At 38.8% G+C, this 27,681-nt stretch overlaps 1 protein-coding gene across 10 annotated transcripts in view; it reads left to right on the top strand.

Annotated features, from left to right (window-relative positions):
• Positions 1–1,077: 1,077 nt before the first annotated feature.
• The window catches only part of NR2C2 (nuclear receptor subfamily 2 group C member 2), a 44,613-nt gene continuing 18,009 nt past the window's right edge, over positions 1,078–27,681 (top strand). For 4 of the 10 annotated variants that reach the window (XM_037383203.1, XM_037383204.1, XM_037383196.1 and 1 more), the window contains exons 1-8: positions 1,078–1,748; positions 16,313–16,423; positions 19,535–19,735; positions 20,831–20,933; positions 21,979–22,158; positions 24,272–24,419; positions 26,085–26,178; positions 26,591–26,724. In XM_037383203.1, the coding sequence (XP_037239100.1) occupies positions 16,352–16,423; positions 19,535–19,735; positions 20,831–20,933; positions 21,979–22,158; positions 24,272–24,419; positions 26,085–26,178; positions 26,591–26,724 (932 nt within the window). In that variant the 5' untranslated portion in view covers positions 1,078–1,748; positions 16,313–16,351. Of the gene's footprint in view, positions 1,749–1,994; positions 2,098–5,207; positions 5,292–6,573; positions 6,674–11,675; positions 11,885–15,977; positions 15,999–16,312; positions 16,424–19,534; positions 19,736–20,830; positions 20,934–21,978; positions 22,159–24,271; positions 24,420–26,084; positions 26,179–26,590; positions 26,725–27,681 lie in introns of those variants that run through there. The other 6 variants (XM_037383200.1, XM_037383199.1, XM_037383198.1 and 3 more) reach the window with 6 other exon arrangements.

Raw genomic sequence — 27,681 nt, 5'->3', positions numbered from 1 at the left:
TTTTTTCCCCAAATCGTCAATTTAAAAAACATGCTGTACTCATAGATGCTGCTCCACAAGTCATTATCCTCAATTTAGATAAGGGAAACACATTCCTACCCTAATACCTAACCTACTTCTACACCAAGGCTGTTATGAGAATACTGAAAATCCTTACACATATCTGTATTCAAAAAATGTATTTACACTTTAATAGTATGTCTTATGAAGTAAAAAAATAAATCTGCTTTTGAAGAGGTCCATAGTTTAAGAATTTGAAAATTCTTCATACATTTAACATTACAGTAATGAACAAATACCCAAGACATGTTTTCAAACATTTTATTTTTGTATTGCAAACACATCTGTACATCATGTGCATTAGTAACTCTTGTTTTGTGAGAGTAAGGCCATAATTCATAGGTTTTTCACATAATTTCTCTACATTTCTCACATCCTCGCCCCACACTGCCAGTTCTGACAACAAACAAACAAAAACACCAAAACCCAAACAAACCCCCCAAAACCAAACAACTCCCAGGAGTGGTGACTGTCAGCTGCCATCTTTTCCATACGTTTCCTTTCAGGAGTTACTATTGCATCCTATCTTCCAGTTTTACTGTTCATCTGACCGCTCCTTCAGCTTCTGTCACATCAAATTACTAAAGAGAAACTCGCTACACGTACTTAAGATCATTTTAATAGGGGTAGGTTAAAAAATAGCAACACACAGTTTTGACAGTGAGCCAGGGTCACAGGTCAACACCCAATAGCCTCAGAAAGACGGCAAGCACTGAAAAGTGGCAAGCTCTCAAGCCCACCTCAGCTGCACCCAAACCTGGCTCATACCTACAATCGCACATTCAGAGGCAAAGCAGCCTCACTTACAGGCAGCTTAACCAGGAGAGCCCTCACTTATGACACCGACATTACAAAATTAAAGGAAAACTCAGGACAGCCAGGCGGTGGAGGCCTCTGCGAAAGCCAGCATCAACTGTAAGGCTACTTTTGACTCTGCATCTGTGGCGAGGAGAGACATACACGGACGGAACGGCACCGCCCGCCTGCGTGCGGTATAATCCCCTTCAACCCGCTAACTCCGGCTGCAGGGCACCGGGGAGCTTCATAACCCAGGGTCTCGACGGACAGCCTGCAAGCAGGGGCTCCCTTCCTCTCACGCCCTCAGAAGACCGAGCCCGTGCAAGGGCTGGGATCCTCCCACCGCAGGTGCCCGCCCAACGCCCCCTCCCGCCGGGGCACCACGAGCGCCCAGCACGGGCCTCCGGACCCAGCGCCACCCCCCGCGCGGGGACGGGGACGGGGACAACTGCCGCCGCCACAAGCGGAGCGGGCCCGCCGCGCACGCTGCCCGGCGGAGCGTTGGCGCGAAGGCTCGGAGAGGCTCAGGTAGCCCCTCCCCGCCGCCGTCCCCAGCCCCGCCCCGCGAGGGGGATGAAGGGGGCCGCGGCCGGCCTGGTGCTGGGAAGAGGAAGAGGGGAAACGCTCGCGGGCGGCGGCAGCGGCGGGCGGGGTCACGAACTCTGACCTTTCACAGGGGCACGGCACACAAAACAAAACACCACCCCCATCCCCCCGCGCGGCCCCATAATACAGACCCGCCCCCCCCCCCGCGGACCCCGTTAGCCCCCTCACCGCTGCCGCCCTCACGGGGGGAGGGAGGGCCGCCGCTGGGCACCACCACCCAACACCGGCCCGCCTGGGCCCGGGTCAGGGCCACCGCCAGGGCACGTTTGGCGCCAATTCCTGAGGTAAAAATCGTTTTTTAAAATTGAGGCGGCCCGGTTGGGTTTCTTTCGTTGGGAGCAGAAAGGAGGGGGTGCGGGGAGGTGGCATCGGGCCCCTGTTCGGGACACCCCTGCGAAAGGCGGAGGGGAGGGGTAACGCTTGGTTTAAGGGGAGGGGGGATTTTAAGGTTCCGGTATTTTGCTGGTAAGCGAGAACCGGCTGTGCAGCAGGCAGGCCTACAGCTCCGGGGGGAGGGGGGAGGAGAGGGAGAGAACCATTGTGAGGTGCTGGGTCGATCCGGTGCGGGAGTCCCGTTGCGGAGCTGCTGGGCCGGAATGTGGGCCGCCTGAGGTCGGAGCCGGTCCGGTCTCGGTGAGAGCAGTCTGCTGTCCGGGGGGTGGTAGGGGCGATGGTCGCGGCAATGACGAGCTCGGGACACGGACACAGAGCGAGAAGATGGAGTCTGAGCGGGCGGAGGCGGCGGCTTGAACCCGACCCTTTTACCTTTGCCACCGGGAGGGCGGAGGGGAGGGGGCGGTGGGTACTTTGCATACGGGGCTGAGACCGCCGCCATCTTACCGGCCTCTTCCCTACTACCATGCCCGGGCCTCTCATAACCTGACATAAGGATATACGGGGTGGGGGTGGGGGGGGAGGAGGAGGAGGAGGAGGGGGCCTAATGGCGGCAGCAGCAGCCCCGCCTGGGACTTGGCCGCCAGCCAGTGCCGCCATCTTATGCTTGGTCGCGTCCCTCGGATGTTTTCCCTCTTACTCGAGAGGCGGGGTCACGGGGCTTACAAGGCGGTTCCCTCAACCAATCGCTGGCGCGTGTGGGAATGCTACGTGTTCAGTGAGGTCATTGGTTGGAACAGGAGGGAGGGGCGTGGCTCCATGGCGCGCGGGGCAGTAGCCGCATGAAGGCTTTTCAGTAGAGGCTTGCGCGCGGGCCTCTGTGCCTCGGCGAGTTGCGCGCGCGCTGCAGCCAATGGGGGCAGGCGGTGAGCGCGGCGGGAAGGAGGCCGCCGTCTGCTTCGGCGAGGGGTTCAGGTGGTATGAGGTGTTGGAGCCGCTCCCGGACAGGGCACCGGCCTCATGATTTTTCTGTTGTATCAGTTGTCGCAAGGTTTCCTGGCGGCTTCCTGCCAGTAGCAGTGTAACAGAGGTTCCCAGCAGAGCCTAACCTGTGAGCCTCCTCTCTTCCCACCTCCTTCTCCAGACTCCGGCTAAGGTGAAGCGTGCTGACCTGCTTCGCCATGTAGCTGAGTCAGGCACATCGTATTTGTTAAGAACCCCGTTTCCTTAAGAGAAAGGAACGAATGTCAAGAAGCTGAATACGGCCTTTTGCTGTGGCAACGTAGTAGGGCAGTACCCACAGAATAGCTTCTCAGAAATTTCACTGCAACTTCAGGAGAAATGAATCATTTTATGCTGTAATATGACAGCCGTGCATCTACACCAGGGGTCCTCAAACTTTTTAAACAGGGGGCTGGCGCGCGGATGAAGTGGCAGGGAGTCATCTGCGGCTGCTTGGTTTCCCCCCAACCCCCAGCGGGGGGGACCCTGGGGGGCTGTATCTGGCTTGTGGGCCGTAGTTTGAGGACCCCTGATCTACACGTATGGAGCTGGATGCCACCCTATTAGACTGAAAAGATTTTCCTGGTGCAAGTTCTGCCTTTTTTTTGATGGTTTGCTTTGGTTTGTGGTAGTGGTTTTTTTCTCATGAACTCTGCTGCTCCAGGGTTTTGATAGGAAGCTGATTTTGCTTTGTGTCATGCTCTGGGAGTCAACATCATTAATGAGCTTACTTGGCCTGGCTATGTATGGTTTCTGGGCTTCCAGTTGGATTTGATCAGATAGCCTGAGTTTATTACTCTTTTGGGAAGGTCAAAAGTACAAAACCCCTTGGTGGATAACAACATCAACAGCAAAACTGTCAGAGCCTTACCACAGTAAAGACTTCATTGGGTCTCAGAAAAGTAATCCTATGAACAAAATATCTCATGTTCAGGGTTTCCTTCATCTTAAAGCACCAGAACAGCATGTTATATAGTTACCTTCCTTGCTGAACATAAAAAATAACTTTAAAATAAGATGAGAACACTGAAAAGGAATTACTGAACAACTGAGAAATATCCACAAGCTGCAATATTAAATGGGTCAGGTGGAAATGGTTCATGACCTTACTGTGCAAGTTAAGCACTTGAAGAAAAATGACATTCTGTATGAGTAGCATAAATATGATTTCCATAGGGAATGTCTCAACTTTGATTATGCATCGTTATGAATAGTCTTCCATTGACATATACAACATATTATTCAGGTTTAATTTACCACAATGTGATTTAATATTTTTAACAACAAATTTTTACATTTTCAATATTACCTTTGTAGAAGTTACATTTGAATGGGGGAGGAAGGGGTGGATGCTAGAGATATGCATGCATTTTTCTGTTATGTGTTTTGCTACTGTTCATAGTATTTTTTTTTTAGTTTTATGTGAAATGATTGCTTTACAAGTACCAACAGAAGGTTTTCAATAAAACTTTTAAATGGGCCAACATTCAGGAATGCCTTTTCATTACCTATACCTGGGTCAGCATCTGAACTCTGGCTCTATAATGAGCAAGTCATGATTAAAACCTGAATGCATTAATTTGAAATCTTAATTAAATTTACCGTTGGAGAAACACAGCCTTAATAATGATTGTTAAAAATGTATTGGAAGTGTCTTTTTTTCCTTATTCCTTCCTTTTTCCTCTTTGTTTTGTCTCCCCTCCCCCCCCCCCCCCCCCCCCCCAACCCCTGAAGAGCATAAAGTTGGAGGTACAGAATCTCACAGTAGGGTAAAACGCTAGCAGTATTTTCTCCTCAGAGTGATAATACTATTGCATTATAATTAAAAAGTTTGGATAATAGAAAATACATTTTAGATGTGACTGTTTATTTCCCTTTTTGTGCAAGATTACCGTAAGAATATGCATGAACATGGCAGTTTGACAGAATAGCTCAATAAAAAATTTGCTCAAAACAGCATTCTTAGATTGCTGTTTCCTTGTTCAGCATGTAGTTTAGAAGCGGTTTAACTATAAGGTTTCTCTTTTGAGTTGAGGAAAGGACCTTAGAGATAGGTGAAATCCACAAACTGCATCAGTAGTTGACTAGTTGACACTCAAACTTTCTAATTTCTCTACTTTGCAGCTTAAGCAATAGAGTAAAAATAGTATATTAGAGGCTTTATGAAGTAAAATAATAACTGTGTGTATCAGCTTTTTAAATGTTGTGGTTCCATTGTGCATGTTCTGTACATACGTGTGTATATATGTGCATATACACACATGCTTCCATGGCATATTTTCTTATTTGTCAGATATGTCAAACATTATAGTAAACTGTCAAAAAGTTGTATCAGAGCTTTCTTTAATAAGAAGAACAAAAACCTTACTTTTGTGCCTGATGGAAGTTGCTGGCATCTTTTCAAACAGGTTCTCTAATGATCTTGTTTCACCATGGCAACCAATATGGAGGTGCTGGCTCAGCAGGTAGTGGAGACTCAGCAGGTGGCTGAGGTGAGTGACAGATGATATCACAACAGTTGGTATATGAGCCTGTGAAATGAATAATATATTGGGGAGTCCTTGCTGTTTACAATTAAGTGTAAATGGAACAGAAAATCTTTATAGAACAGTATTGCTTTACAGCTGGGGACAAACAAGAGACCAGTGCAACCAATATGTAGTTTGTTTACCTTACTTCATTGTGGTGGCCCCCATGTTAGGAGTGTAAGTAGGAAATTCAACATGAACTATAGAGAAACTTGGCTGCATTATGCATTGTTAAAAAAATTAATGTAACAGAATTTCTGGTCATTTGATTGTTAGCTTGACCATTTTGGATGTGAAAGGTTTTGGCTCATTTTTTGAATTGTCATCTAAATCCACAACAGTGTTTGAAGTTACCTGTTTTACTTATGCACTATGTCAAATTTACAGTAGGGTGATGAATTTAAATCAGCCTTTATATTTTCTGTCTATACCCATGAGAAAAAGAGCACAAGACCTACTTAAAGTGATATTAAGTGATGTCTTGTCTTGGTGTATGTTTACTGAAGCTTGGATGCTCAACAGCTATAATGTCTAAATCAAGTCATAAATACTGAAACTGCATGTGAATGTGGACATAGAAAACAATCTATTTATCTCCTTCAGTATGCAAACTTCAGTCAAAAAATAAATGAGAATTTTTGTCAGTTTCAAATTATTTGGTTTAATTTCCTTCAAATTTACTATGTTTTATCATATGATTGCATAATTAAGGAATTTCATAAATAACGAAGGGCAAGTAGGCTGAGACCTCTGTAGACAAGGCCACTTTTCAGACATTTGTTTGGGGTTTTTTTTGCATATTGAACTAAGATTACACTTGGATTTTAAAAAATATCTTTAGTTCAAGAAGAAGCTCTATATACAAAGGAAATTTGTATGTCATTGTGTTTTCAGAAATGGATTAGAGATTCCCTGCTTAACAGCAATTTTTTTCTGAAAAAAAATTTTGATTCTTTTTAAATAGTGTGGAAAATGGCCTACTGAGTATCCTGAAATAACATCTAAGGAGTAGTTTCAAAAAACTAAAATTTCACACTGAAAACCAACAAGCAGATTTTCACTCTAGTTTGTTATACCAGGTATCAGTTTGGCAAGCTGCATTTTTTAAAAACTGTTCCAAACAAACTTGGAAATAAAAAACTGTAATGGAAATACTGGCAAACCTTATACTATTTTGTTAGAACTTGAGTGCTATAATTACATCTAAGGCACATAAAATATGTGACATTTGTAATTCCTCGTGCAGGAAATGCACCGTGGTAACATAGTGTGATGGTTGTAACTTGCCACTGGAGAGATCGCTCCATCTCAAGAGTGTATGAAGCTCTGTGATTTCTTCCTGGCCGGTGGGTAAATAGAGGGCTTCATCTCTTTACAGTGTTCAACTCCTCCTTAAATTACATGCCTGTCCACTGCATAACACCATGAAAACTTGGTCATGGAAAAAGTTATAAGCAGCATTATGTCATTAAGAATTAATTAATGCTATGACCATGTTAATGTTCAACCATTTCTTTATGAATGGCTGCCTGCCTGCTAATTTGTGTCTTCAGTCAGGTACAGTTTTTAATACAGGTAGACACATCACTAGTTTTCTTGAAACATGATAAAATTCTGTATTTGTACTGACTGTTTCTTAGAGAAAATCTAGCATGAAACTTGGCAGTGGCCTTAAAAATGAGAAGCTTTTTTAGAATGTCGTATTTTATATCATAATTGGTAACAATTGAATGGAAGGAGAGAATGTCATTAATCCCGCCCTGACTTTTAAGTTATGAATGATGAGAGACAGGTTGCAAATAGGATAACTTAATGCAAATATTTGCAGGTTTAGCTATATCTGCATCATTTTTTCAACATAGTTGCCACATATGTAGTGCATGGGTTTATTGAGAACTGTGATGCCGAGCACCAAATCAGACTGTCATGCAGGTAGGCCATATGCTGTTTTTCTTTCTTGAGCAATAGTTGATCAGGTTTCCCATGAAACTGAGTGTATCACAGAAGTCACTGAGCACGCTCCAGCATTGCATGTATTTTTGTACTTACTCTATTTTTAGGACTTTTAAAAATTGTCCTTGTAATGGTTTCAAATGGTTTCACTGCTGTTGCTTGCTTCTGCTTTATAGAAGTGGTGTTGCATTTTTCCAGCTGTGTATTTCTGAACAGATTGGGTGAGAGTTTCATTTTTAGTGTCTGCAGTTGCCTTTACTTACAGTTCATGAGATGGAGAACAGAGAGCAGCTAGGGGATTCAGACAGAATTTTGGCAATTCCTTCTCATCCTGAATAGCTTTTGAAAAGCATAAAAAAAATACTTTGTGTTAAAAGAATCTTCTCCACCCTGGGTATGCCCTAGCAAAGCCTCAGGCTTTAAGTCCAGTAAGGTAATTTGAGTGGTACAGCAGTAGAAACAGCTCAAGCTGGGTGCCTCCACAGAGGGACCCTGAAGAAAGAAATTCCTGGGCAGTTATGACCTTGCAATTTAAGTTTTCCATCCCTCATGACAGTTTGGACCAGTAATAATATTAGAGTCTGGGGTCTTCTTGTTCTTCATTGGGTCATTTCATTGTTTCTAGGTGGGCTGTTTCTTTCCCTATCTCTAAGGTTTCAGCTTCTACTGATACTTCTAGCAGCCCTCCTTGTTTCCTTATCTTCCAGCTTGAACCAGCTCTTGAGGACCTCTTTCACAGAATTAGGTAAAAGTTCAACGTATCTGGGTGAAAGCTTGCAGCCTAGGGCTTCAGCAAATTTAGCTACTAATGCTAAGCAGCTTAGTTAACTCCAGACGGTTTCAGTGCAGTATTCCTTAACATTTAGCCTTTATGCAAAAATAGGTAATGCTACTTTTCTCAAGCGTTTATTTAGTGCCGTCACTGTGCAATATATCAGTGGCCCAGGTTCAGTCCCAGCACTGACTTTGACTTGATTTGCATGTTGTTTCAGAAAAATGGATTTGGTTGTGAAGTGGAGATGTATTCCCTGTGCAGTGAATTAGTTTTTAACATGGTTTTTAACCAGCACTGTCACTGTGGGGAGGAATAAGGACTGTTTCCTCTTTCCAACATCAGCTTTGGTGTGACCAGGAGGAACTTCTAGTAGTTGCTGAAACTGGCCCCTTCTGCCTCCATGACAGCCACAGACTATTCCCAGTGCATCCTTTTTCTCTATCAGAGGCTACAGGGAGAGTCACAGGAGATGACTCTGTTGAGCCCAGTGTTTACTGGGATCTTGTTTATGCCAGCTGCGTTGCTGGGAGAATTTTAGTTGCTTTTGGTTCCCTCAGTGCCCTGATAAGAACCTGTGAAAATCTTGGGCCTTTCTGAAAGCATGTTTTGCCATGGGACTGAAAAAATACCGTATATCTTTGTCACATAAAGTATTTTCTTGACCTTCTTCAGATCTCTCTGGTAAGTTACATCATAAGTAGTTCAGCAATTTTGGTTTAAGTCTAGATGAAGCACAGTCTGCTGAAAAAGAAGAGTAGAAACACTGTGTTCTGGTGAAATAAGTTTTGCTTTGTTGTAAGAATTAAGTGTAAAATCAGGCCATTTGTGTTTAATCTTATCATTGGCCATTTTCTCATTTTTGGATAAATTTTCACGTTAGAGTTTTGATGCTGAGTCTTCTGAAACAGTTTTTAGTTAAAATAGAGCTTTTGTCAAGTTACTGTTAATTGCAGAAGACCTAGACACCTCTCAGGCTGATGGTATATTTCACATAAAACATACTGGAGTAAAGAGATCCTGCATGGCTTATGCAGCTTGGCAGCCTCTGAATGCAGTGTTAACAGATGTGCTGTAGCTGCTGTAATATAGGCTTTAAGGTGTTATGCAAGATGTAGTCTGAGATATTTTTTTTTTTAGTGTACAGGTAAGCCAAGAATTGCAGCTTCTTTCATGACTGTTGTCTTCATATGTTTCATACAAGATGTTACACCAGTGTCCTGTTAGGGCAGTTTAACTACAGATGAGTTCTTCCATGGTGGATCTGAATTTTGGCTGCCATTCTACAAAGGGCCCAAGTGGTCAGGACAGTAAATTCCAAAGAGTATAACTTAAAATTTTTTTTAGATGTATCTTACATCTGTGAAAGAAATCTATTTGGATATTTCCAGGCAATACATAATTTTCCTAACAAACTACTTTTAAGTATTAAATTAATAATAGGCTTTTAAGAAAAAATTATCTACAGAAAAATAAATCTTTCTGATTTGATTCGCGATGTAGCAATTTTTTTATGGTGTAAAGCTTGGTACCATATTTTTCATTGAAATTCTTTAACTGTTTTATGAGAGGAAACTTGTAAAAATAGTTTAGGTTTCTGGGTGCAGTTGAACATATTTGATCTGTGGTATCTTACCTGTGCCTTATTTTAATTTCAGTTCTCTTTTCAATAATATTAATAATATCTCTGAAATTGGTTTACACTTAGTGAGAACTGCTCAGTGTATTCATGCAGTACAATTACTTTGGCTTTTAGTGGCATGAATATAAAAAATGTTCTTCTACTTAAGTTAGAGAAGCATTCTTAGAAGGACATTTCCGATAAGTGAGATACATACAACAACAAAAGTAAGACACCAAGTAGAATGATAGATATTTGGACTAATTTCTGAAAAATGTTTTCCTGTGAAAAGTACTATGTATGGTCATTTCAGGATTTCTCAGTAGCTTAAGAGGCTCTCTGTTAAACATAATATATACTCTTGTAAGTATTGTTCTATTTGAATGTCACTGTTGAATTATTAGAAACTAAAGTTATAAAATACTAACTTTGCTTTGCTATGGGTGTTTATTACAGTAGCATAGTTGATGTCCTATAAAAATAAGAGTGAAAGCCTTTGTAGCTGTAATATTTCTGTGCAGTATACAGTACTTGAGACAAGTTCCATCAACAAAAAAGAATTACCATGCCCTAAAAATCTAACATTACCCTTGGTTAAAGATGCATTTTGTATATTTTATGTTTCTTGCTGAAGTCTTAGAGATTTTGTGGGTCACTTGGGCAGTTGTGACAAAGCCGTTAACCACATTGGTAGTTACTAATGTAGCACTAACTACATTAGTACACTAGTTTACAGGTTTCATATTTTATTTCAAATTCTTATTACTTTGCAAGCCTGTCTTTTGATTCGGAGAACAGGAAACTTCTAGTCTTTTTTTTCTTAATGCGTTTTTATATCACTTCTGCTTAAGTATTACAAAGATTCTGCCTTCTCTTTGCAATACAGCTATTCCAAACTTTAGAGCTGGGAAGTCCACTTCTGAACAGAGGGTTATGTAGTGATAAAGTGTTATTATATTCAGGATTTGGGTTTTGTCCCAGGAAAGACAGCTGCTAATCGGGTATCATAAACGTCTTTCCCGGGTTAATTGGACAAATGAAAGCCTAGAGTAACAAGATTATTAAGTGTGGTGTCAGATAATAAGCACAAGGAAAATCCAACTAAAAGTCATTGGGTTTTCTCACATGTCTTAAGTATAATACTTACTTTTCCCCACACTAGATCACAGTTGGTTGACCTAACATTTAAGTTGTACCCATGCTGTAAATACATTCACAGGAGTTACAGTAACTATTCATAGATACTATTTCCAGAGAGTTACATGATCGATAGTTGTGTTTTCTATCAAGTAAAGAGCCTAATTTCAATAGTGAGCATATTTCTGTGCTAAGATTAGGAGTCCTTGAAGTTAATAGAAAATACCAGTGCTACTTAAAGACACCTAGATCATGCATTTGTTGCATAAGGCTTTGTGGTGGAAGTCTACTGTATTTAAGTTTACTGTCATAAAACTTGTCAAGCACATGGTCATTTCCCCCAAAACTTCAAGTGCTATAACTTTAACAAGTTTTACTTTCTAAGAATTCTAAAACATTTTCTACTTTCACCCATTTGTCAGCCTTTATTGCAACTTCATACAAGTGTTTTGTTATGGAGTTTAAATTAATGTATCACACGTGTGTCAAACTTACTGTATGAAGTAATGTGTATTAGGACTGATTATGCTGTGTCATATTTGAGGGCCCTGGGCTACTTTAGAAAGCCTAATGAACTTTAAGGCTAAAGATGCTCCGCAGGGAATGTGGTGGACTTTCCTTTCAGTTTTGCTGATTTGAAAATAATTCAAGATACAAGCAGACTCTTTTCTCAGATTTCATTTTGCTGTTTTGTAGTTCACAGAGTGAGCAGGTTGAGGGGCTTAAGAACAGAGAACAGGGGGAGGGGGAAGCTTGATAACATGGGACTATGTTCTCCAGATGAAATTAGTCTTACTATTAGACAAACTCCTTCACCAGGTGACAAAACAACAGGAATACATTGATTCTTCTTCCTTGGTTACAGGGAATGATAGTAAACTTGACCTTCAGAGGAACAGGGTCACAGAGAGGGCATTTTAAAAACATTCCTGGCTGCTTTCTGTGATTGAAATCCTCATGGAGACTGGATGAAAATAGCTGTGATCTGACTGAAAGTGACCTTGACATTTTTCTGGGATTGCCCTCAGAGGTTTGCTGAGGAAAAATGTAAGACTGCAGGAAGAATTTGACATTGTAAGTACTGGAGTTTGTAGGGTGTACAGCTAGGGAGCTCCAGGAAGAAAACAGTACTAAGGGAATTAAAAGAGATTATTTCTTCCCTGTCTCTTAACATAAGTGTATTTGATGTGTTTTGCGTAGGGAAATTAGGGGGGGTTGAGCAATATTTTACATGTATTATTTTCTGACTACATCTTAAGTTGCAGCATTAGTGGTTACTTTTAAGTGGTTGTTCACTAAGCCTCTGTAAAATGTGGTGCTCTGAAGTCTTCTATATGGCCTACTTCGTTTCTTTCCTCATCTCTTCAAGATGAAGTCTCATTTGAGACTCTTTCCCATCTTAAAGAAATTCAAGTGTATTTAATTTTTTTAAAATACATTTTAGAATTGCAGAAACATATCTTCATTGACTTGGAAGGACTAGTTCTTTACATGTAGAGCTTCTGCAACAGTTGCTTTAAACATGATACGGGTTTCTTGTGTCATTTTTCTTCTGAACAACAGATTAGAATAGTCAATGTTATGTTTAATCCTGTAAGTGAACCTAATATAATGCTAAACAGTATTATCTTCCTGATATGAGTACGTACAAGCCATTTTCTTTCAAAGTACTTTGATTAAATTTATTTGGGAGTCTAATTAAAGATAGCTTAATTTTTCCTACAGTATTTATATAAGCTGTCTGAAGTTAACCTTGCAAATCTCTGATAGAACTTTTTGAGTGTGTTGCATATTCTCAGACTACTATTCCTGTTTTTTTTGTTTTGGTTTCATGGCTGTTTGTTTTGGGCTTTTTTAATACTTTGATTTAACAAGTCAAGTTTGGTATGACAGACTGGATAGGACCATAATAAAGCATCACATATTTATCCATTCAGATCCCTTGTAGGTGTGTCACAATGCTGAAGGTAGAAATATTCCTGTCAAACAAAATGACAGAAGATTATTTTTCCTTAATTTTGTAAATTGTGTATTTCAAAAAATATGTTCCCTTTTTGCATTTGATTTATTTACCATGATTCTGCTGTCAACCAGTGGCATGTGTTTTCACTCTGGAAAATAAACTTGAGATATTTAGTAGCAGTCAGAAATGTAAAGCTGTTCTTATTCCATTGAGTATTAAGGACACAAGCATGAAAAGAAGGTAAAATTTTGCATTTCAGAGTCCTACACTATCCTGAATATGTATGCATGTTAATAAGATTATAAAAATAAATTGTATGTGCACACTGAAGCATTTATTGGTATTGGACAAATTAATTTTCGTTGTTATACCATATCTTCCCAGCCAAGAGCAGACTAAAATTTTGTCTGTTTTCAGTTTAATAAATACATGTTTTTGAATATTTGAACATGAAAATTACATATCAGCATATAACGGCAGCTGGCCTCAGACTTGCCCAACTTTATGGAGAACTCACCTAAGACAAGATAACTAGTCACGTGGTGAGGGTGAGTAATAACCCAAAGGAGACTGGAGTTGATCAGTAAAAATAAACCTTTATATGAGGATGTGGTCCATTCTATAAAAACTGAGAAAGTGTTTTAAAGCATAAAGCACTAGGTTTTATGTTGATGTAGTACCTGAAAACACTGTTGTATAGTGGGACCCCTTTGCAGCAGGTACTTTACAAACCCAGGAAGAAGAAATGGTTATTTAGTCCCAAAATGTTTGCAGAAGAATTTTGGTGCAGTTACCATATATATACTGGCATTTTTTTAAGGAGTTGCTATAAATCCTTCAACAACATGGAAAAATGCAGCTGCCTGCAATGCATTGTGGTGTAAGATGTGACAATATTTCAAAAGAAGGCTAAGGATTCTGTAATTGGGGGTGAAAGAACTGGAAAACAGTTTTAAAAGATCTTTTTGCTTTAATTTAGACCTTTAGAAGGGTGCATAGCTTAGATAATAATTTGGCATCAAGGTAGGGATCGTTATTCAAATGTGTCCTTTAAGTGTCTTGATTTGGGGAATCTTGGTTTTTTCCTCACCTAGGTATATTGTTTTCTGCTGCTGGATGCCTTGAATCATCCAATAATTACAAGATTCTATTATTTCTACAACTCTCCTGTATTTTTCCTCATTTACCACGCAACTTTGACTTGTATATTAAAGATAATTAGAGATTCTATGTTCAATTCAGGTTTACTTTTATAGTATATGGACTACTTATGGTACAGGCAACAGGAGAGTAGAAAGTGTGTCTTCATTAAAGTGCTGTGTATTTTAATGTCTTTGCTTCCCCAAAGAGACTGCAGTAAATTTTTCTTGGTATCAAAATTGGTTTTTCTTTCTTGGCATCACAAATTAACTTTTTTGTATATTAAACAGAAAAGCTTACAAAATTAAGATTATTTTTTTTTCCATGCAAGCTTAAATGATGACTAAATTGTCACTACTCTGTTGTCCAACTGTATAGATTTTGATAAACAAATAATTCCAAGATTGTTTAAAAGAGTATTTAATAAAAACTATCTTTGAACTTCCTGTTTTTGACCACGTGTCACTGCAGATCATAGAATCGTAGAATGGTTTAGGTTGCAAGAGACCTTGAAGATCATCTAGTTCTTTAAGCATCTGTTGCTGGCACTGGCATCAAACTGGTAGGAGTGGAATGGACTGAGGTTTCTCTCCCCAGACAGCTTTAGTTTAAAGCCCTTTTCACCAGCTTGGAAAGCCTATGACCAAAGATGCTTTTCCCCTTCTCTGTCAGATGGACCCCATCAGCCCCCAGTAGACCAGGTTTCTCAGTGATTCTCATGGTCTAAGTAGTAAGCTCCTGGCTGTGGCAGCAGTCCTGTAACCATTTGTTGAGTTGCCAGATTCGGCTGAGCCTTCCTTTGAACCCCTTCCCTTTGACTGGGAGGATTGGTAATAAACACTAATTTGATATTCTCAAATTACCATATAGAATACAATTGTTGTACTCAGTCATACAGTTGACACAGTCCTATAGATTCTGTGGGACAATGTAAATGTGACCTTTGGGGTTATTTATGAAAACCCAAATTATTGTTTGCAATCAAAATTTACAAGTATTGTAAATGATACCATTTACAATATATAATTATTTAAAATTATGAAACTATCAAATCGTAAAATCTGTTCTAAAATTTAAGTAAGATTTATTTTGCATTAGGCGGACTTATCTAAAAATCAAGGCTGTTAAGTCATTGACATTACAGAACATTTTCCCAAAGAACAAAGTTTTGGCCTATATGCACTGTTTTTAAATAAGTAGTTATGGGTTAAATTGAATGTTGAAGAAATCAGTAATGCCACATTCTGTTCATTTTTATAGAGTACATCACTGCAGTATTTTATTCCAATTGAAATGGAATGTCTGTATAGATTTCTATTGTATTGTAAGAATTTACAGTGTTTGTTACTCAGATATACTGCATGTGTAAAATTTGCTGTCAGCCGTCTTTTAAATATTATTAGGTTTCCATCCTTTTATATAATAACTTTCAATAAAGAATGTGACTGAAAAAGTATTCATGTTGTGCTGCTGACTGCGGACCGTAATGTCACCTCTGGAGCTGCTGCAGTCCAAAATACTAGTGTCTTGTGTGCACTAACTGTTTTTCAACTATTTTGCAACTTTTTTGAAAATACTGGTGAACATATGCAGTGTATGGGTTTAGAGCCAAATTATCTCCTTTGTTTTGAGTTTTCTCATGAGACTCAAAACATTGAGCCATGTCATCAACTAGTAACTTGTAAAATGCACCGAGAAAGCAGAGCTTTCATAATGAGTACAGCACAAATAAGCATATGAATTTTTCTTCTAAGTTACTGTATTATAAGTAGCAGAATGATTCGGCTTTTCCTCTATTGAAAACAAACAAAAAGAGATCTGGAACTAATCATATTCTAATTCTTCAAGAACTTCCAGGGTAATTTTGATAAACCTTGTTCTGATTTTGTTTGGTTAAGCCTAATTTTTTGTGTGGTCAGGTTCCAAATGAAGAATGGCAAAGATGCATGTAGCAACTGTGAAAAAAATACATATAGACATCTACATCTGCAGATACTTCTCTGTGTTAAAGACTGATAGAATAGCTTCAGCTCATGTTTATATCCGAACAACCCCACTCCCACCCCCGCAATAATACTAAATAAGGTACTTTGTATAAGTGTCTGTATATTCTAAACTTAATAAAAATGGGAGTATTGGATGGCTGTGGGGAGTGGCACAGAGGGGAAGGGGCATGATGGTGGTGGTTTGGTTTTGTGGTTTTGGTCATTGATCAGATTCATTCTGTTCCCCAGAAAAGCCAATATTGTGACAATTCATTGAAAACAAATCCAAGTTGGTTTAATGACTGTAATCTATCCAGTAAATTTAGATTCTATGCTATAGGGCCCTCTGATGTTTAATATATGTAAAATACTTCAGTACTGCAACAGTAAATTAAAATTCTTTGTTATTTACAGGTGCAGACTGTTCAGACTCCACTATCTGAATCTCCAGTGATGACCAGCCCTTCCCAACGTATCCAGATAATTTCCACAGACTCCTCTGTAGCTTCACCACAACGCATTCAGGTAAAAATCCATTGATTAAGTAACTTAACTATTACACCTTTTTTTGCTCCTCCTTCCACCTCCTCCCATGATTTGATACAAAATCATGCTAAAGTCTTTCATAGACTTTTTTAACTTTTGTCGGAATGGATTATTTTTAGTGCAAACTCAGATTCTCTTTCTTCTTCAGCATGTATTTGGTGATGACTAATTGGCTGTATATAATAATTATATTGATGATGTAGATAGTGAGGAATATTTGCAGAGGTTGAACTTAGCCTACATATACAAATCTCCTAAGCTCTAGCCATAGCAAATGGGCAGATATTGACAACAGAACACCTAACATCACCTGCAAGGGCATTCCTCTTTCTCTTTCTCTCTCTGCCTTATTTAGGAGCCAGTGGGAGACTAGCCAATGTAGGATAAAGTTAGCCTTTGGGAATGCTGCACAGTGGGTCGTTGTTACTGATAATATAAAGATACCAGAATGTATGCAGTGACAAATGATAGGAGATTTGTTGTTAATGTTACTGGAGTGTTTCAGTACTGCAATACTGAGCTTTTGCCTTCCTTGACGTTGTTCTGTGCCAGTGCGCTCCTACTCCCATGTAATTCTGCTAGAGGTGGTGCTGGAAAAGAGGATCTTGCACTCCAGGGCATTTGAAACAGTCCTGGCAAAGCATCATCCATCACAGGCTGGAGTTTTCCTGGGATGTGTCTTGATCAGGGTGGGTGGGTGCTGTCCCTCTGAACAGCCCTGAAAACACTTTTAAAATTATTTTGACGTTGTCATTATACTCACTATGCACGATAATTTTTTTTTCTGTGATGTTATTATCAAAGATTCAAATGGCAACAAGTATAATAACATACACTTTTTTTCTTACGAACCTAAATGTCATCTACTTATCCAACCTAATTTTTTTGTCTTAGGTCTTTATTATCATTGGTGCTTATATCTGATCCATGAAAAATTACAAAGAAGTCCATATGATTTTTCTTTATAGACAGCACCAAAGAGATGTTCTTTAGTTAACATTTAGCTATGTATTTTATTTAAGATGTTATTCCTTAAAGTTATCAACAAAAGGTGGAATAAGGCAGCCTTATTATTTCACATGCTGATTTTCAGGATTCTGTTACGAGGGAAGGTTTCTATTTTTGATACAGTTGTCTGGTAACATCTCTGTTTTGCATGGTAGAGTAACTATATCAATATGTATCAATATTCCATTGCAAGGTAGATGTTCTCACAACATGTATAACTGAAGCATAATGAATGTTCAACATTCATAAAGTAGGATCTTTTGTTCAATTCTGCAAAATAATCTACCTCCTTATATCACTGATACTTCTGAAAAAAACCTGTGTCTCCATGATGAAGAAGAATACCAGGATGAGAAAAGAGTATCCCTGCTTCCTCAAAACAAATACAGGCAAGATTGTAGTGGTGTCAGTCCAAATGCCAGATCAGATTTCACTGTGAATTGTCCCGTTAGTTAAGATCTGCATGAAAATATTACACAAAAAGGACATGACAACTAAATAAAAAGTCTAGGTAATCAAAATTAGGGAAATAAATACACAATAATTGTGACCCCTAATACAGCCAATAGGAATATTAGTGTGTATAAATTCACTTCATGATTTATTTTCAGTAGTAGTTTTAACTCTGACATTAAGCCAATTACATAAATGAATTATATAGAAATAACTTTAATAGTCAGGTGTATGCAAAATTAATAAAATCTCAAGAATGTACCACTGTGCTTTTTTTTGTCAGCTAGAGTAATTTTTAGTCATGTTTTTATAAATTATTTGGAGGTAGGAGTCAAATGTACGTTGTTTGCCAATAATAGTAAATATGGAGGAGCTGTGGACTCCCTGGAGGGCAGAGGTGCCTTACAGAGAGATCTGGGTAGACTAGAGAGCTGGGCAGTCACCAGCTGTGTGAAATTTAACAAGAACAAGTGCTAGATCCTGCACCTGGGACAGGGTAATCCTGGTTGTAGGAACAAACTGGGGGATGAGAGGCGGGAGAGCAGTCCAGTGGAAAGAGATCTGGGGTCTGGGTCGGTGGCAAGTTGGGTGTGTCAGCAGTGTGCCCTAGGGTGCTCAAGCACAGCATTGCCAGTCGGTCCAGAGAGGCGACTGCCCCGCTCTACACTGCACTGGTGCGGCTCCACCTCAAGTTCTGTGTGCAGTCTGGGCGCCTCAGTGTATGAGGGACATCAAACCATTAGAGTGCATCCAGAGAAAGGCGACCAAGATGGTGAAAGGCCTGAAGGGCAAGATGTAGAGGGGCAGCTGAGGTCACTTGGCTTGTTCAGCTTGGAGAAGAGAAGGCTGATGGGTCCTCATCGCAGTCTACAGCTTTCTCAAGGGGGCAGTGGAGGGGAGGTGCTGATCTCTGCTCTCTGGTGACCAGTGACAGGACAGGAGGAAACGGAATGAAGCTACATCAGGGGAAGTTCAGGTTGGACATTAAGAAAAGGTTCTTCACTGAGAGGGTGGCTGGTCCCTAGAACAGGCTCCTCAGGGAAGTGGTCACATCACCAAGCCTGACAGAATTCAAGGACCGTCTGGATGATGCTCTTAGTCATATGGTTTATTGTTAGGCAGTCCTATGAGGAGCACGGAGTTGGACTCGATGATCCTTACGGGTCCCATCCAACTCAAGATACTCTATAATTCTATGAAATTTCTGTGATGCTGTCTTACTAGGCATATATACCTGCCATTCATCAGCTGCAGTCCTTAACATTACATTTTGTTATTATTCTGTCTGGGATCCACTATATCTTAACTTAATTTGAACAGTTAAGTGTAATTACAAGATTTTCCCGTATCTCTTAATTATTAACAATATCAGACTGACACTTTTCACAGTTCTGTCTAGTGTTTTCTGTCTATGCAGTGGGTATGTATATAGATATATGTTTGGTTTGATTTTATTGTTTTGCATCTATGTAGAGAGCTGCAACAACTTTGCACCCATATAATAAATGTACAAATAGCAAAATAGTAAATAACAAGGACAGTTATCAGAGGGTGTCATATAACTCCAAGTCAGAATGAAATGAAAGGTTTTAAAATGTGGCTCATGAAATGCTTCAATGTGTTTTACAGATTGTGACAGATCAGCAAACAGGTCAAAAAATCCAAATAGTGACAGCAGTGGACTCAGCTGTGTCTCCAAAGCAACAGTTTATTTTAGCCAGTCCAGATGGAACTGGTGCAGGAAAGGTGATATTGGCAGCACCTGAGACATCCAATGCCAAACAGCTTATCTTTACCACCACGGACAACATTGTGCCAGGCAGAATTCAGGTAAATATAGTAATTGAGATAGACCATAGAAATTTTTTTCCAGTTTTTGATTTTTAGATTATTTAAGTCTATAATTGCTTTAAGACAAATTGCAAAAGTTTTCTAAAGAGTTAATGACAGGAATTAGACCATACTAATTGTAGGTTTTATTGTTCAGTTATAAATCCTCCTGTCTTAATGTTCCTTGTGCATTCCATTGCACTCAGCACCCATGTTGTGTGTTCTCATTAAAATTCCGAAGACATAAGCAAATGCTTAAGTTACGATGGTGCTTGTGAGGAGTGCCAGGATATCAGATAGTCTGTTCAAGATTCACAGATAGAGAGAGAAACAAGCTCTTTGGAGAAGAAGCCGTCCTCTGCCGTAGTTGTTTGTGGGTCTTGAGCATAATCCAGACCAACAGGAGTTTTCGAGGGGGGGGGGGGGAAGCTCCTGGTCCCTATTGGTACTGTTACAATGGAAAATATTTTATGGGAAAAAGTATCATTCTTACATAAATATTTGAAAAATTGTATTAACAGTCTTTTAGAATTTATTTTATTATGATTAGTGGGTTATCTGATGTTACAGAGGGGTGGGGTTTTTTTTTAATTTTTCTATGTTCAGTGCAACGTTCAGAACAGAAGTTTTGGAATCCAAGGCTTTTGGAATTGAAACTCTTTCTATAGTGGACCTCAGCTTCAGGCTATCCCCTCTGAACTCTATACACCTAATAGCTAGAGAAGGGATAGACGGGAATAGCATCTGAAATACTGTGTATCTTTGGCTAAAATATAGCAGCTGTTTGCGAGTAATTGCAAGAAGGGAAGAATACTGTTGACTGCACAAGTGAAGAAACTTTGTTTGTACTGAACAAAGCTACAAGTTTTATTAGGACTTTGCTTTGCTATGACTGTTTTCAACTACTGACAGTAAAAAATCTCATTAACTTCCATTTTATCCTACTTAATTTCATTCCATGTGTCATACTTAATCTCAAATTCAGCTACCTCTTCTCATCTGATAGAGCAATCTTGTTCTTTAGGCCAAGCTCCTTACTTTCATGTCAGAAGAAAATATTGGCTAATTACTTTTTGTTATGGAATTTTGTTTTAGATAGTGACAGACTCTGCTTCAGTGGAACGTTTGCTGGGAAAAGCTGATGTTCAGCGGCCCCAGGTAGTAGAATATTGTGTAGTGTGTGGCGATAAAGCATCAGGTAAGGAAGCACAGAAAATAGTATTTTAAAAGTTTGATTGAAAGGATAAGTGGGATGAAGGGAGGAGGTTTTGCGTATTTTAACTGATTTTAGCCATGCTGATGGCAAAAGCCATTGAGTCTAAAATGGAAAAAGATATCATCATACTTTTTTCCTATACAGACAGAATAGTTAAACTCTGCATGCAAGAATATTGGTTTGTACTTTAGCTGGAGTGTATGATAAATTGGCATGTGTTGAAAGACAAAATAATGATTGAATAGCTCCTGGTAAATGAAGGAGACTATTTGAAGCATGTAGTACTGTTCCTCACAGGTATGGGCAACCTTGCAATAAACATGTCACCTAGAAAAGCCTACCTGCTCCATAAAAACACTTCTTGGTGCTTTCTAACAAACTTAAGACTTCCTGGTAGATATCACAGGAAAAGGCAAGTAGAGATCAAGTGAATCCTCAGTGTTTCAGATGCATGCAGTAACAAGGAGTCTATTTCTATATTATTTCTACAAGGTGAAATTTCTACGTTAGCCAAGAAAGGAGCCTGTGCTTTCATATTATGGAGAAGGCACCTTACTGTCTCTCTGTCTTGCTTGCTTTTATTTTTTGAAGTTATGTAATTTGAATTACAAAATTGATATGTGTAGGAATTTTAAATTAAGATTGCATTTCATTGTAAAATTACTTGTATTATGAAATTAGTAAATTCTTAGACTGTGTGCTCTTTTAATATATCCATAATCTGTAACAGCAGATAAAATTGCATCTGTACTTGTCCAGAATGGGAACTACCACTTCACAGGCCTCTTATTCAAAAATAGCCTTAGCCTTCCTCTCTTCTCTCCACTCTCCCACCAAAAAGCCCTGACAATATGTAAGCAAGAAACATCCTGTAAGACTTTAACAATGCTTTCATAGTCCAAGATGATGGTAAGAACACGAAATAAATTTAAAGAGTGACTTTCACAAATGTTTCACTTGCTTAAGATGAACATTTCTATGCTGAAATATAAGTAATTTCCATCTGATAACTATGTATGTTTCCTAGGTCGTCACTATGGTGCTGTCAGTTGTGAGGGATGCAAAGGTTTCTTTAAAAGGAGTGTGAGGAAGAATTTGACCTACAGTTGTCGTAGCAACCAGGACTGTATCATCAATAAACATCATCGGAATCGCTGCCAGTTTTGTAGGCTTAAGAAATGTCTAGAGATGGGCATGAAAATGGAATGTGAGTGTTAAGTCCCAATGTGATACTGTGCCTACCAAATAATTAATTATGTGGACTACCACTTTTTAGTGTGTTCTCTCCATTTTGGCAGCCAAAGCATCTACCATACCTTTCTTTCATCACTATTTTATGTCTGAGGTGCAGTAGTGATTTTTTTTGAACAAACTGAAATTTGTTTTGTAGTCTTTGAGGAGCCCAGTTAGTGCCTCACATAGAATGCATGTTACAAACACATTGTATGTTTATAATACAAAATACTTTAACATGGATGGATATAAATCAGAGTCTAGTGTTTCATGCTTTCCTTCTAGTTTATTTTTGCTGCTTTTTCACGCAGGGATAGTAGTTGATGTCCTTTTTTTCCTTTTAATTTTTTTCTATTAATTTGGTAATTTGTGAGCATTGTATTTTGAGGCATTATATAAACTATCATATTTTGAACAATGTACTGTACGCAGTGTTTCGTATAATTCCAGTGCTGGCATCCAAACATGTCTTTCAATGTATTTTGTTTCCAATTTATGACACCTCTGATTCTTCAGTCCAGTGCTTCGTGAAGCCTATTATCTGGTTGTTTTGTGATAAATTTAAGGAGAATGTAAGGTGAAGCAACAAATACTTCTCTTTTTCCACTCTGATCTAGGCAGGATGAGTTCCAACCACTGAGTTCAAGGGAGGCAGAACTTTAAGCTGTAAATAGGGAGATCTTGGATTTATTTGCACTCTGCAACACCAGACTTGTAATGATGCTGATGTACTTTGCACACACTGTGCTGAGCATAGGGCGAGATATTTGTAATAGGAGAAACTGCTGCATTTCCAGAAGCTAAACCTTTCTTACCTGAATATGATTAGCTATATGCTCACTTACTTTATTGGGCTTTGGGCCAGGTTTCTGATTAATACTTATGTATCCACCATGCCAGAAAACGGATTTACCTATTTGTAAGCCCCTAAATTTTGCTGACAGTAACAATACTAACAAAAATAAAATCAGGAACTAAATAACTCTTGCTGGTTATGAGGACAGAGACACACATATCCATGTATTTTACTGTTACATGCAAAAGGGCTATAGAGGAGAACTGAATTTTTTTTCTTTGCTTATTTGCTTATTAATAATGCTTCTAGAGCAATAGCTACTGTATAATAAATTGGTACAATGAATAGCACATAAATACTGTCTTCATTTATATTATGTCTTACATTTGCGAAGTGTGAGAACTAATATTAGTACAACACTTCAAAAATTCTTTATATTATCTTTGTAGTCTTTTATTCATGTTATTATCCTCATTTTCAGGTGAAAAATCAATGCAGTTGAATGTTTTGCCAAGCTGTAGAGGAGTTTGTAAAGTTCAGTGACTTCGATTCCGGCTAACTTGTCGTAATCTGTTTAATAATAATGCCTTAATATTATAAAGATGCACTTTTCATTTCCTTTAAAATTACATTACTGTTTCTTACCATTTTTATTAAAAGAGCTACCACACTTATTTGGCAGATTGGAGACTGAGCTTATTTTATTCCACTTCTCAAGCAGAAATATTTTAAATTCTGAAAAGGTTAGTTAGTTTTTGAATACTGTTCCCTAACTGGGTGCAATGAATGGATGCAAGTGAATTGCATATCATGCAGAGACGTCTCCCAGGGAATTAACCGGCATCTCTCACATAACTTGCCTGTCTTGAGTTTTTCTGGGTTTACTCTGCATTTGTATTGTTTCAAATCATCTGGAGTATGACTGCATCTAACATTTAGGTGTAGCTTTATGTCTAAAAAAAATAAATAAACAATTTGAAAACACATTTTGCAGAATGTTCTATCTTATTAAATGCCAAGGAAGTAGCAAGCTTTGACTCCAGTTCAGCAAAACTTAAAGCAAACGATCAATCTGTAACTTTCTTAGTTTAAAATTTACATAATTATAGGTATTGTAAAATTGGAGCCTATGTCTGTTCAGTCGTCATATTAAATTTTCAGTTTTGCAGTAAGCTGATATACCATAATAACTATGCAAACTGAAATCCTATTGTGATAATTTTAGTTTCTCTTGGTATTTTTCAGCTGAATCATTTTCTTTCAAATTTGCATGCTTTCTGTCTTTATGTAGCGGTTCAAAGTGAAAGAAAGCCTTTTGATGTTCAGCGTGAAAAACCAACCAACTGTGCAGCTTCCACTGAAAAAATCTATATCAGAAAAGATCTGCGAAGCCCTCTAATAGCAACTCCAACATTTGTGGCAGATAAAGATGGGACACGGTGAGTACCTCAGTTTAACAGGTGGTCTTTACAGTTATTATTTGTGCATATTACTTTGCTGGCACACCTATACTCTTCCCCCGCCCCCTACCCCATTCTAAACAATTGGACAGAGATCTCTTTCAGAAATCGTCTGTTTCCATTAGCAAGACCAAACTAGACTCTTCTGCTTCTCATGGAAGTTTTTATGTCTGAATACAGCTGGGTGGTTTTCAGTTCAGAGCTGGCTCATGTCCAGCCGGGTCAAAGCACAGGCGAGTATGTGATACTCAAGCAAAAAGCAGTTAGGCTTACATTGTGATTCATTCAGGTTAGCACTTCTCTGAAATCAAATCTGCTAATGGCAGGCTATGTCTTCCTTCTCCTAAAGACAGTAGTAAAAGAGACTGCAGTGACCACTGATTCAGATTCCAAGAGACCAGTCTCAACAATAGCAAAACAACAGCAGCTTCCTTTACTATACAGAAGATGTTCTGAGATGGTTCCTGTGCTCTCAGCTGTCGCCATAGCCAGTGGGTGTGGAAATGTGTATCATAATAAATAGAGGCAAGATTTCTCTTATCCTGAATAGAATAAAAAGGAACTCTACATTAAATAACACATTGTAGAACTGTAGGTCCAGTTAGTTTATGAGTGGACAATAACCACCTAAAGATACTGGATCTCAATATTCAGGTTTTTATATATTTGTATGTTTCATTTTATGCACACACATATATATATTCTCTGTTGAACAAATGACACTGCAGTTAGGAAGACTGGGATGCAAATTTCTTGGAGAATTTTTTTCCAGTGTTCTTGTTTGCAAATCAGATTGTTCAAAAGTACTCCTTACAGACACATTTGCTAATTTGAGATTTCCTTGTGCCACAGATCCCTTACAGTCCTATAAACAATATTATAGTCATTGAGCACGACTGAAATGTAGGATTCAGATTTGCATAATGCATGATGATTTGCTGCCTGTGATAGTTTGCAATGTTGGGTGTTAGTCTCAGACCCCTTAAACTAGAAATTCCCCGTGGCCTGACCTGTCATTCGTGCATGTAAGTAACAAACTTACCCTTGCTGACTGGAAAGGCTTCCCACTGTCTCCCTAAATTAGACACAGCAAAGGGAAAGGATGTTTGGTCAAAAAGTAGCAGAAGTAAAGGCAGCAGAGATTTTATGCAGACCTTGATTACACAACTGTTCATGACTATATTTTGGAATGCAAAATACATTTTCTTAGCATAACTTCTTAATTCAGTGTTCTCCGTTGTTTAACTTGGAATGCACAGTTACACCTTCCTTCCAAGTCTGATCCATAACTCTGGAGCTATTAAGTGACTTCAGAGAGTGTGAGAAGACAACTTTCCTTAAGAAAGAATAAACCAGCATAAAAAGCAAATGAGGTGACAGCTGTCTGGGGAGTTGCCATTGCTTTTGCACAGGAAAGGAAAATATGTTCCAGTCTTTCTGCCTTTCAAACTACTTTTTGGAAAATTTCAGAAAGACTTAAGTCCTGATGAATAAACTCTGAGTTTCATTAAATTGTTAATTTACTTTTTTTATTTAAATTGTTAATTAATTGGTAATCCTTTTTATTCTGACATAGGCTGTTAGAAATTCTTCTGATTCATGTAAAATGCTGTTGACTGTAACATGCCTTATGCTTTTGAACAGGTCAGCAGGTCTTCTTGATCCAGGAATGCTTGTGAATATTCAGCAGCCTTTGATCAGGGATGATGGAACAGTCCTCCTAGCTGCTGACTCCAAGGTATTATTCTTCAGTTAAGTTCTGAACATATATATTTGTTCAGATTATTTTAGCTATGTACATAGACATTAATAATTCTTGCTCTTGAGAAGATAAGGCTGGGGTAAGTCTCAAGATCTGTACAAATGGAGGTAATAAGCTGATCAACAGCAACATGATTTCTTTTCATGGGCGTATTTCTGTAAAAGGTCAGCCACAGGTAGTTCCCTACATGATGTGTCAGCTGGGGCTAGGACTGATGATTACAGTAGGATTTAAAGATCATTGAGAGATCATTGTTCTTCCTGTAGGTGCTCAGGAGGAAGGAAAAGGTACATAAAGGAAAAAGAATAAGAAGATTAAAACAGGGGGAAATTTACATATGATACATCACCTATAATGTTGATCTACTGACATGGTTCTTCCTTTTTAGGCTGAAACAAGCCAGGGTGCTTTAGGAACACTAGCAAATGTTGTAACATCTCTTGCTAATCTCAGTGAGTCGCTAAATAATGGAGATACTTCTGAAGTTCAACAAGAAGAGCAATCTGCAAGTGAGATTACACGGTATGCTTTTATATTTGCATTTTATTTAGCAGTTAGTGTTCTGTACCGTCTATACTTACATTCATTTGTCAAAGTAATTTGGCATTGTGACACCAAGCACAGTAAAGATTGCTCCCTACTTTCAAACACAAAACCAATTCTTTAGAAATTCAGGTTTGGCTGTTGTCCTCTTGTGAAGAACTGTGTCCTGTGTTATAAATGTAGTGTTCTGCAGCTAGACCAGATTTCATACTGAGGAAAATGATAAATGACTAGTTGGTGACCTTGAGAGACTCTGAGAAATAGCAACACTTCGGTACTGTTTTATATGATAGGCTTGTTACCTGGAAGCTTCTCCTCCACAATGCTCATGCCCTTAGCCCTGCTCTGTATTACTGCAGATCTCTTTTTTGAGATTCTGCTGCCATAATACCTGCTGGGAATGTAGGGGAAATGTAGTTAAACTAAGATTAATAATCTATTTTTTGAAAGTTTAAAAAGAGTTTGAAGTCTTTATTGTCTTTATTAATGAGAAAAATGGGGAAAAGTAACATGGAGTCTTAAAATTTCCAGCAGAGCTTGAGATTTTTATGGTTGGAGTTTTTGTGGTTGTTTTTGTTTGGGGTTTTGTTGGGGGGTGTTGGGTGTTGAAGGACAACATAAATTGGCAGTATAGTGAGGTAAGAAAAATACTTGGTCTCAAACCTGTCCATTGTTTCTCAAGCAGAAGATTTTTAAGAGGAGCTTAACTTCAGGCTTTTTAGTCTTTTTTTATTTAAAATCTTTGAGTGAACTGATACTTAAAAATACTTGACACCGCAAGGTTGACCTAAGTCAAAGTTGCACTCTTTCTTTAAAGCAGAAAAAAATATCCAAAAAACCCTCCTCAGAACTTGACAAAAATACTGGCAAAACAGCACTATACCATAATACTGTCCACTGGTATGACATTGGAGCACAAAAATCTTCTTTAAATCT

This window comes from Falco rusticolus, chromosome 4 (genome assembly GCF_015220075.1).
Source record: "Falco rusticolus isolate bFalRus1 chromosome 4, bFalRus1.pri, whole genome shotgun sequence".
In the NCBI taxonomy this organism is placed as follows: Eukaryota; Metazoa; Chordata; class Aves; order Falconiformes; family Falconidae; genus Falco; species Falco rusticolus.
The sequence above is the reverse complement of the archived record's forward strand: the minus strand, read 5'-3'. Positions and strand labels throughout refer to the sequence as shown.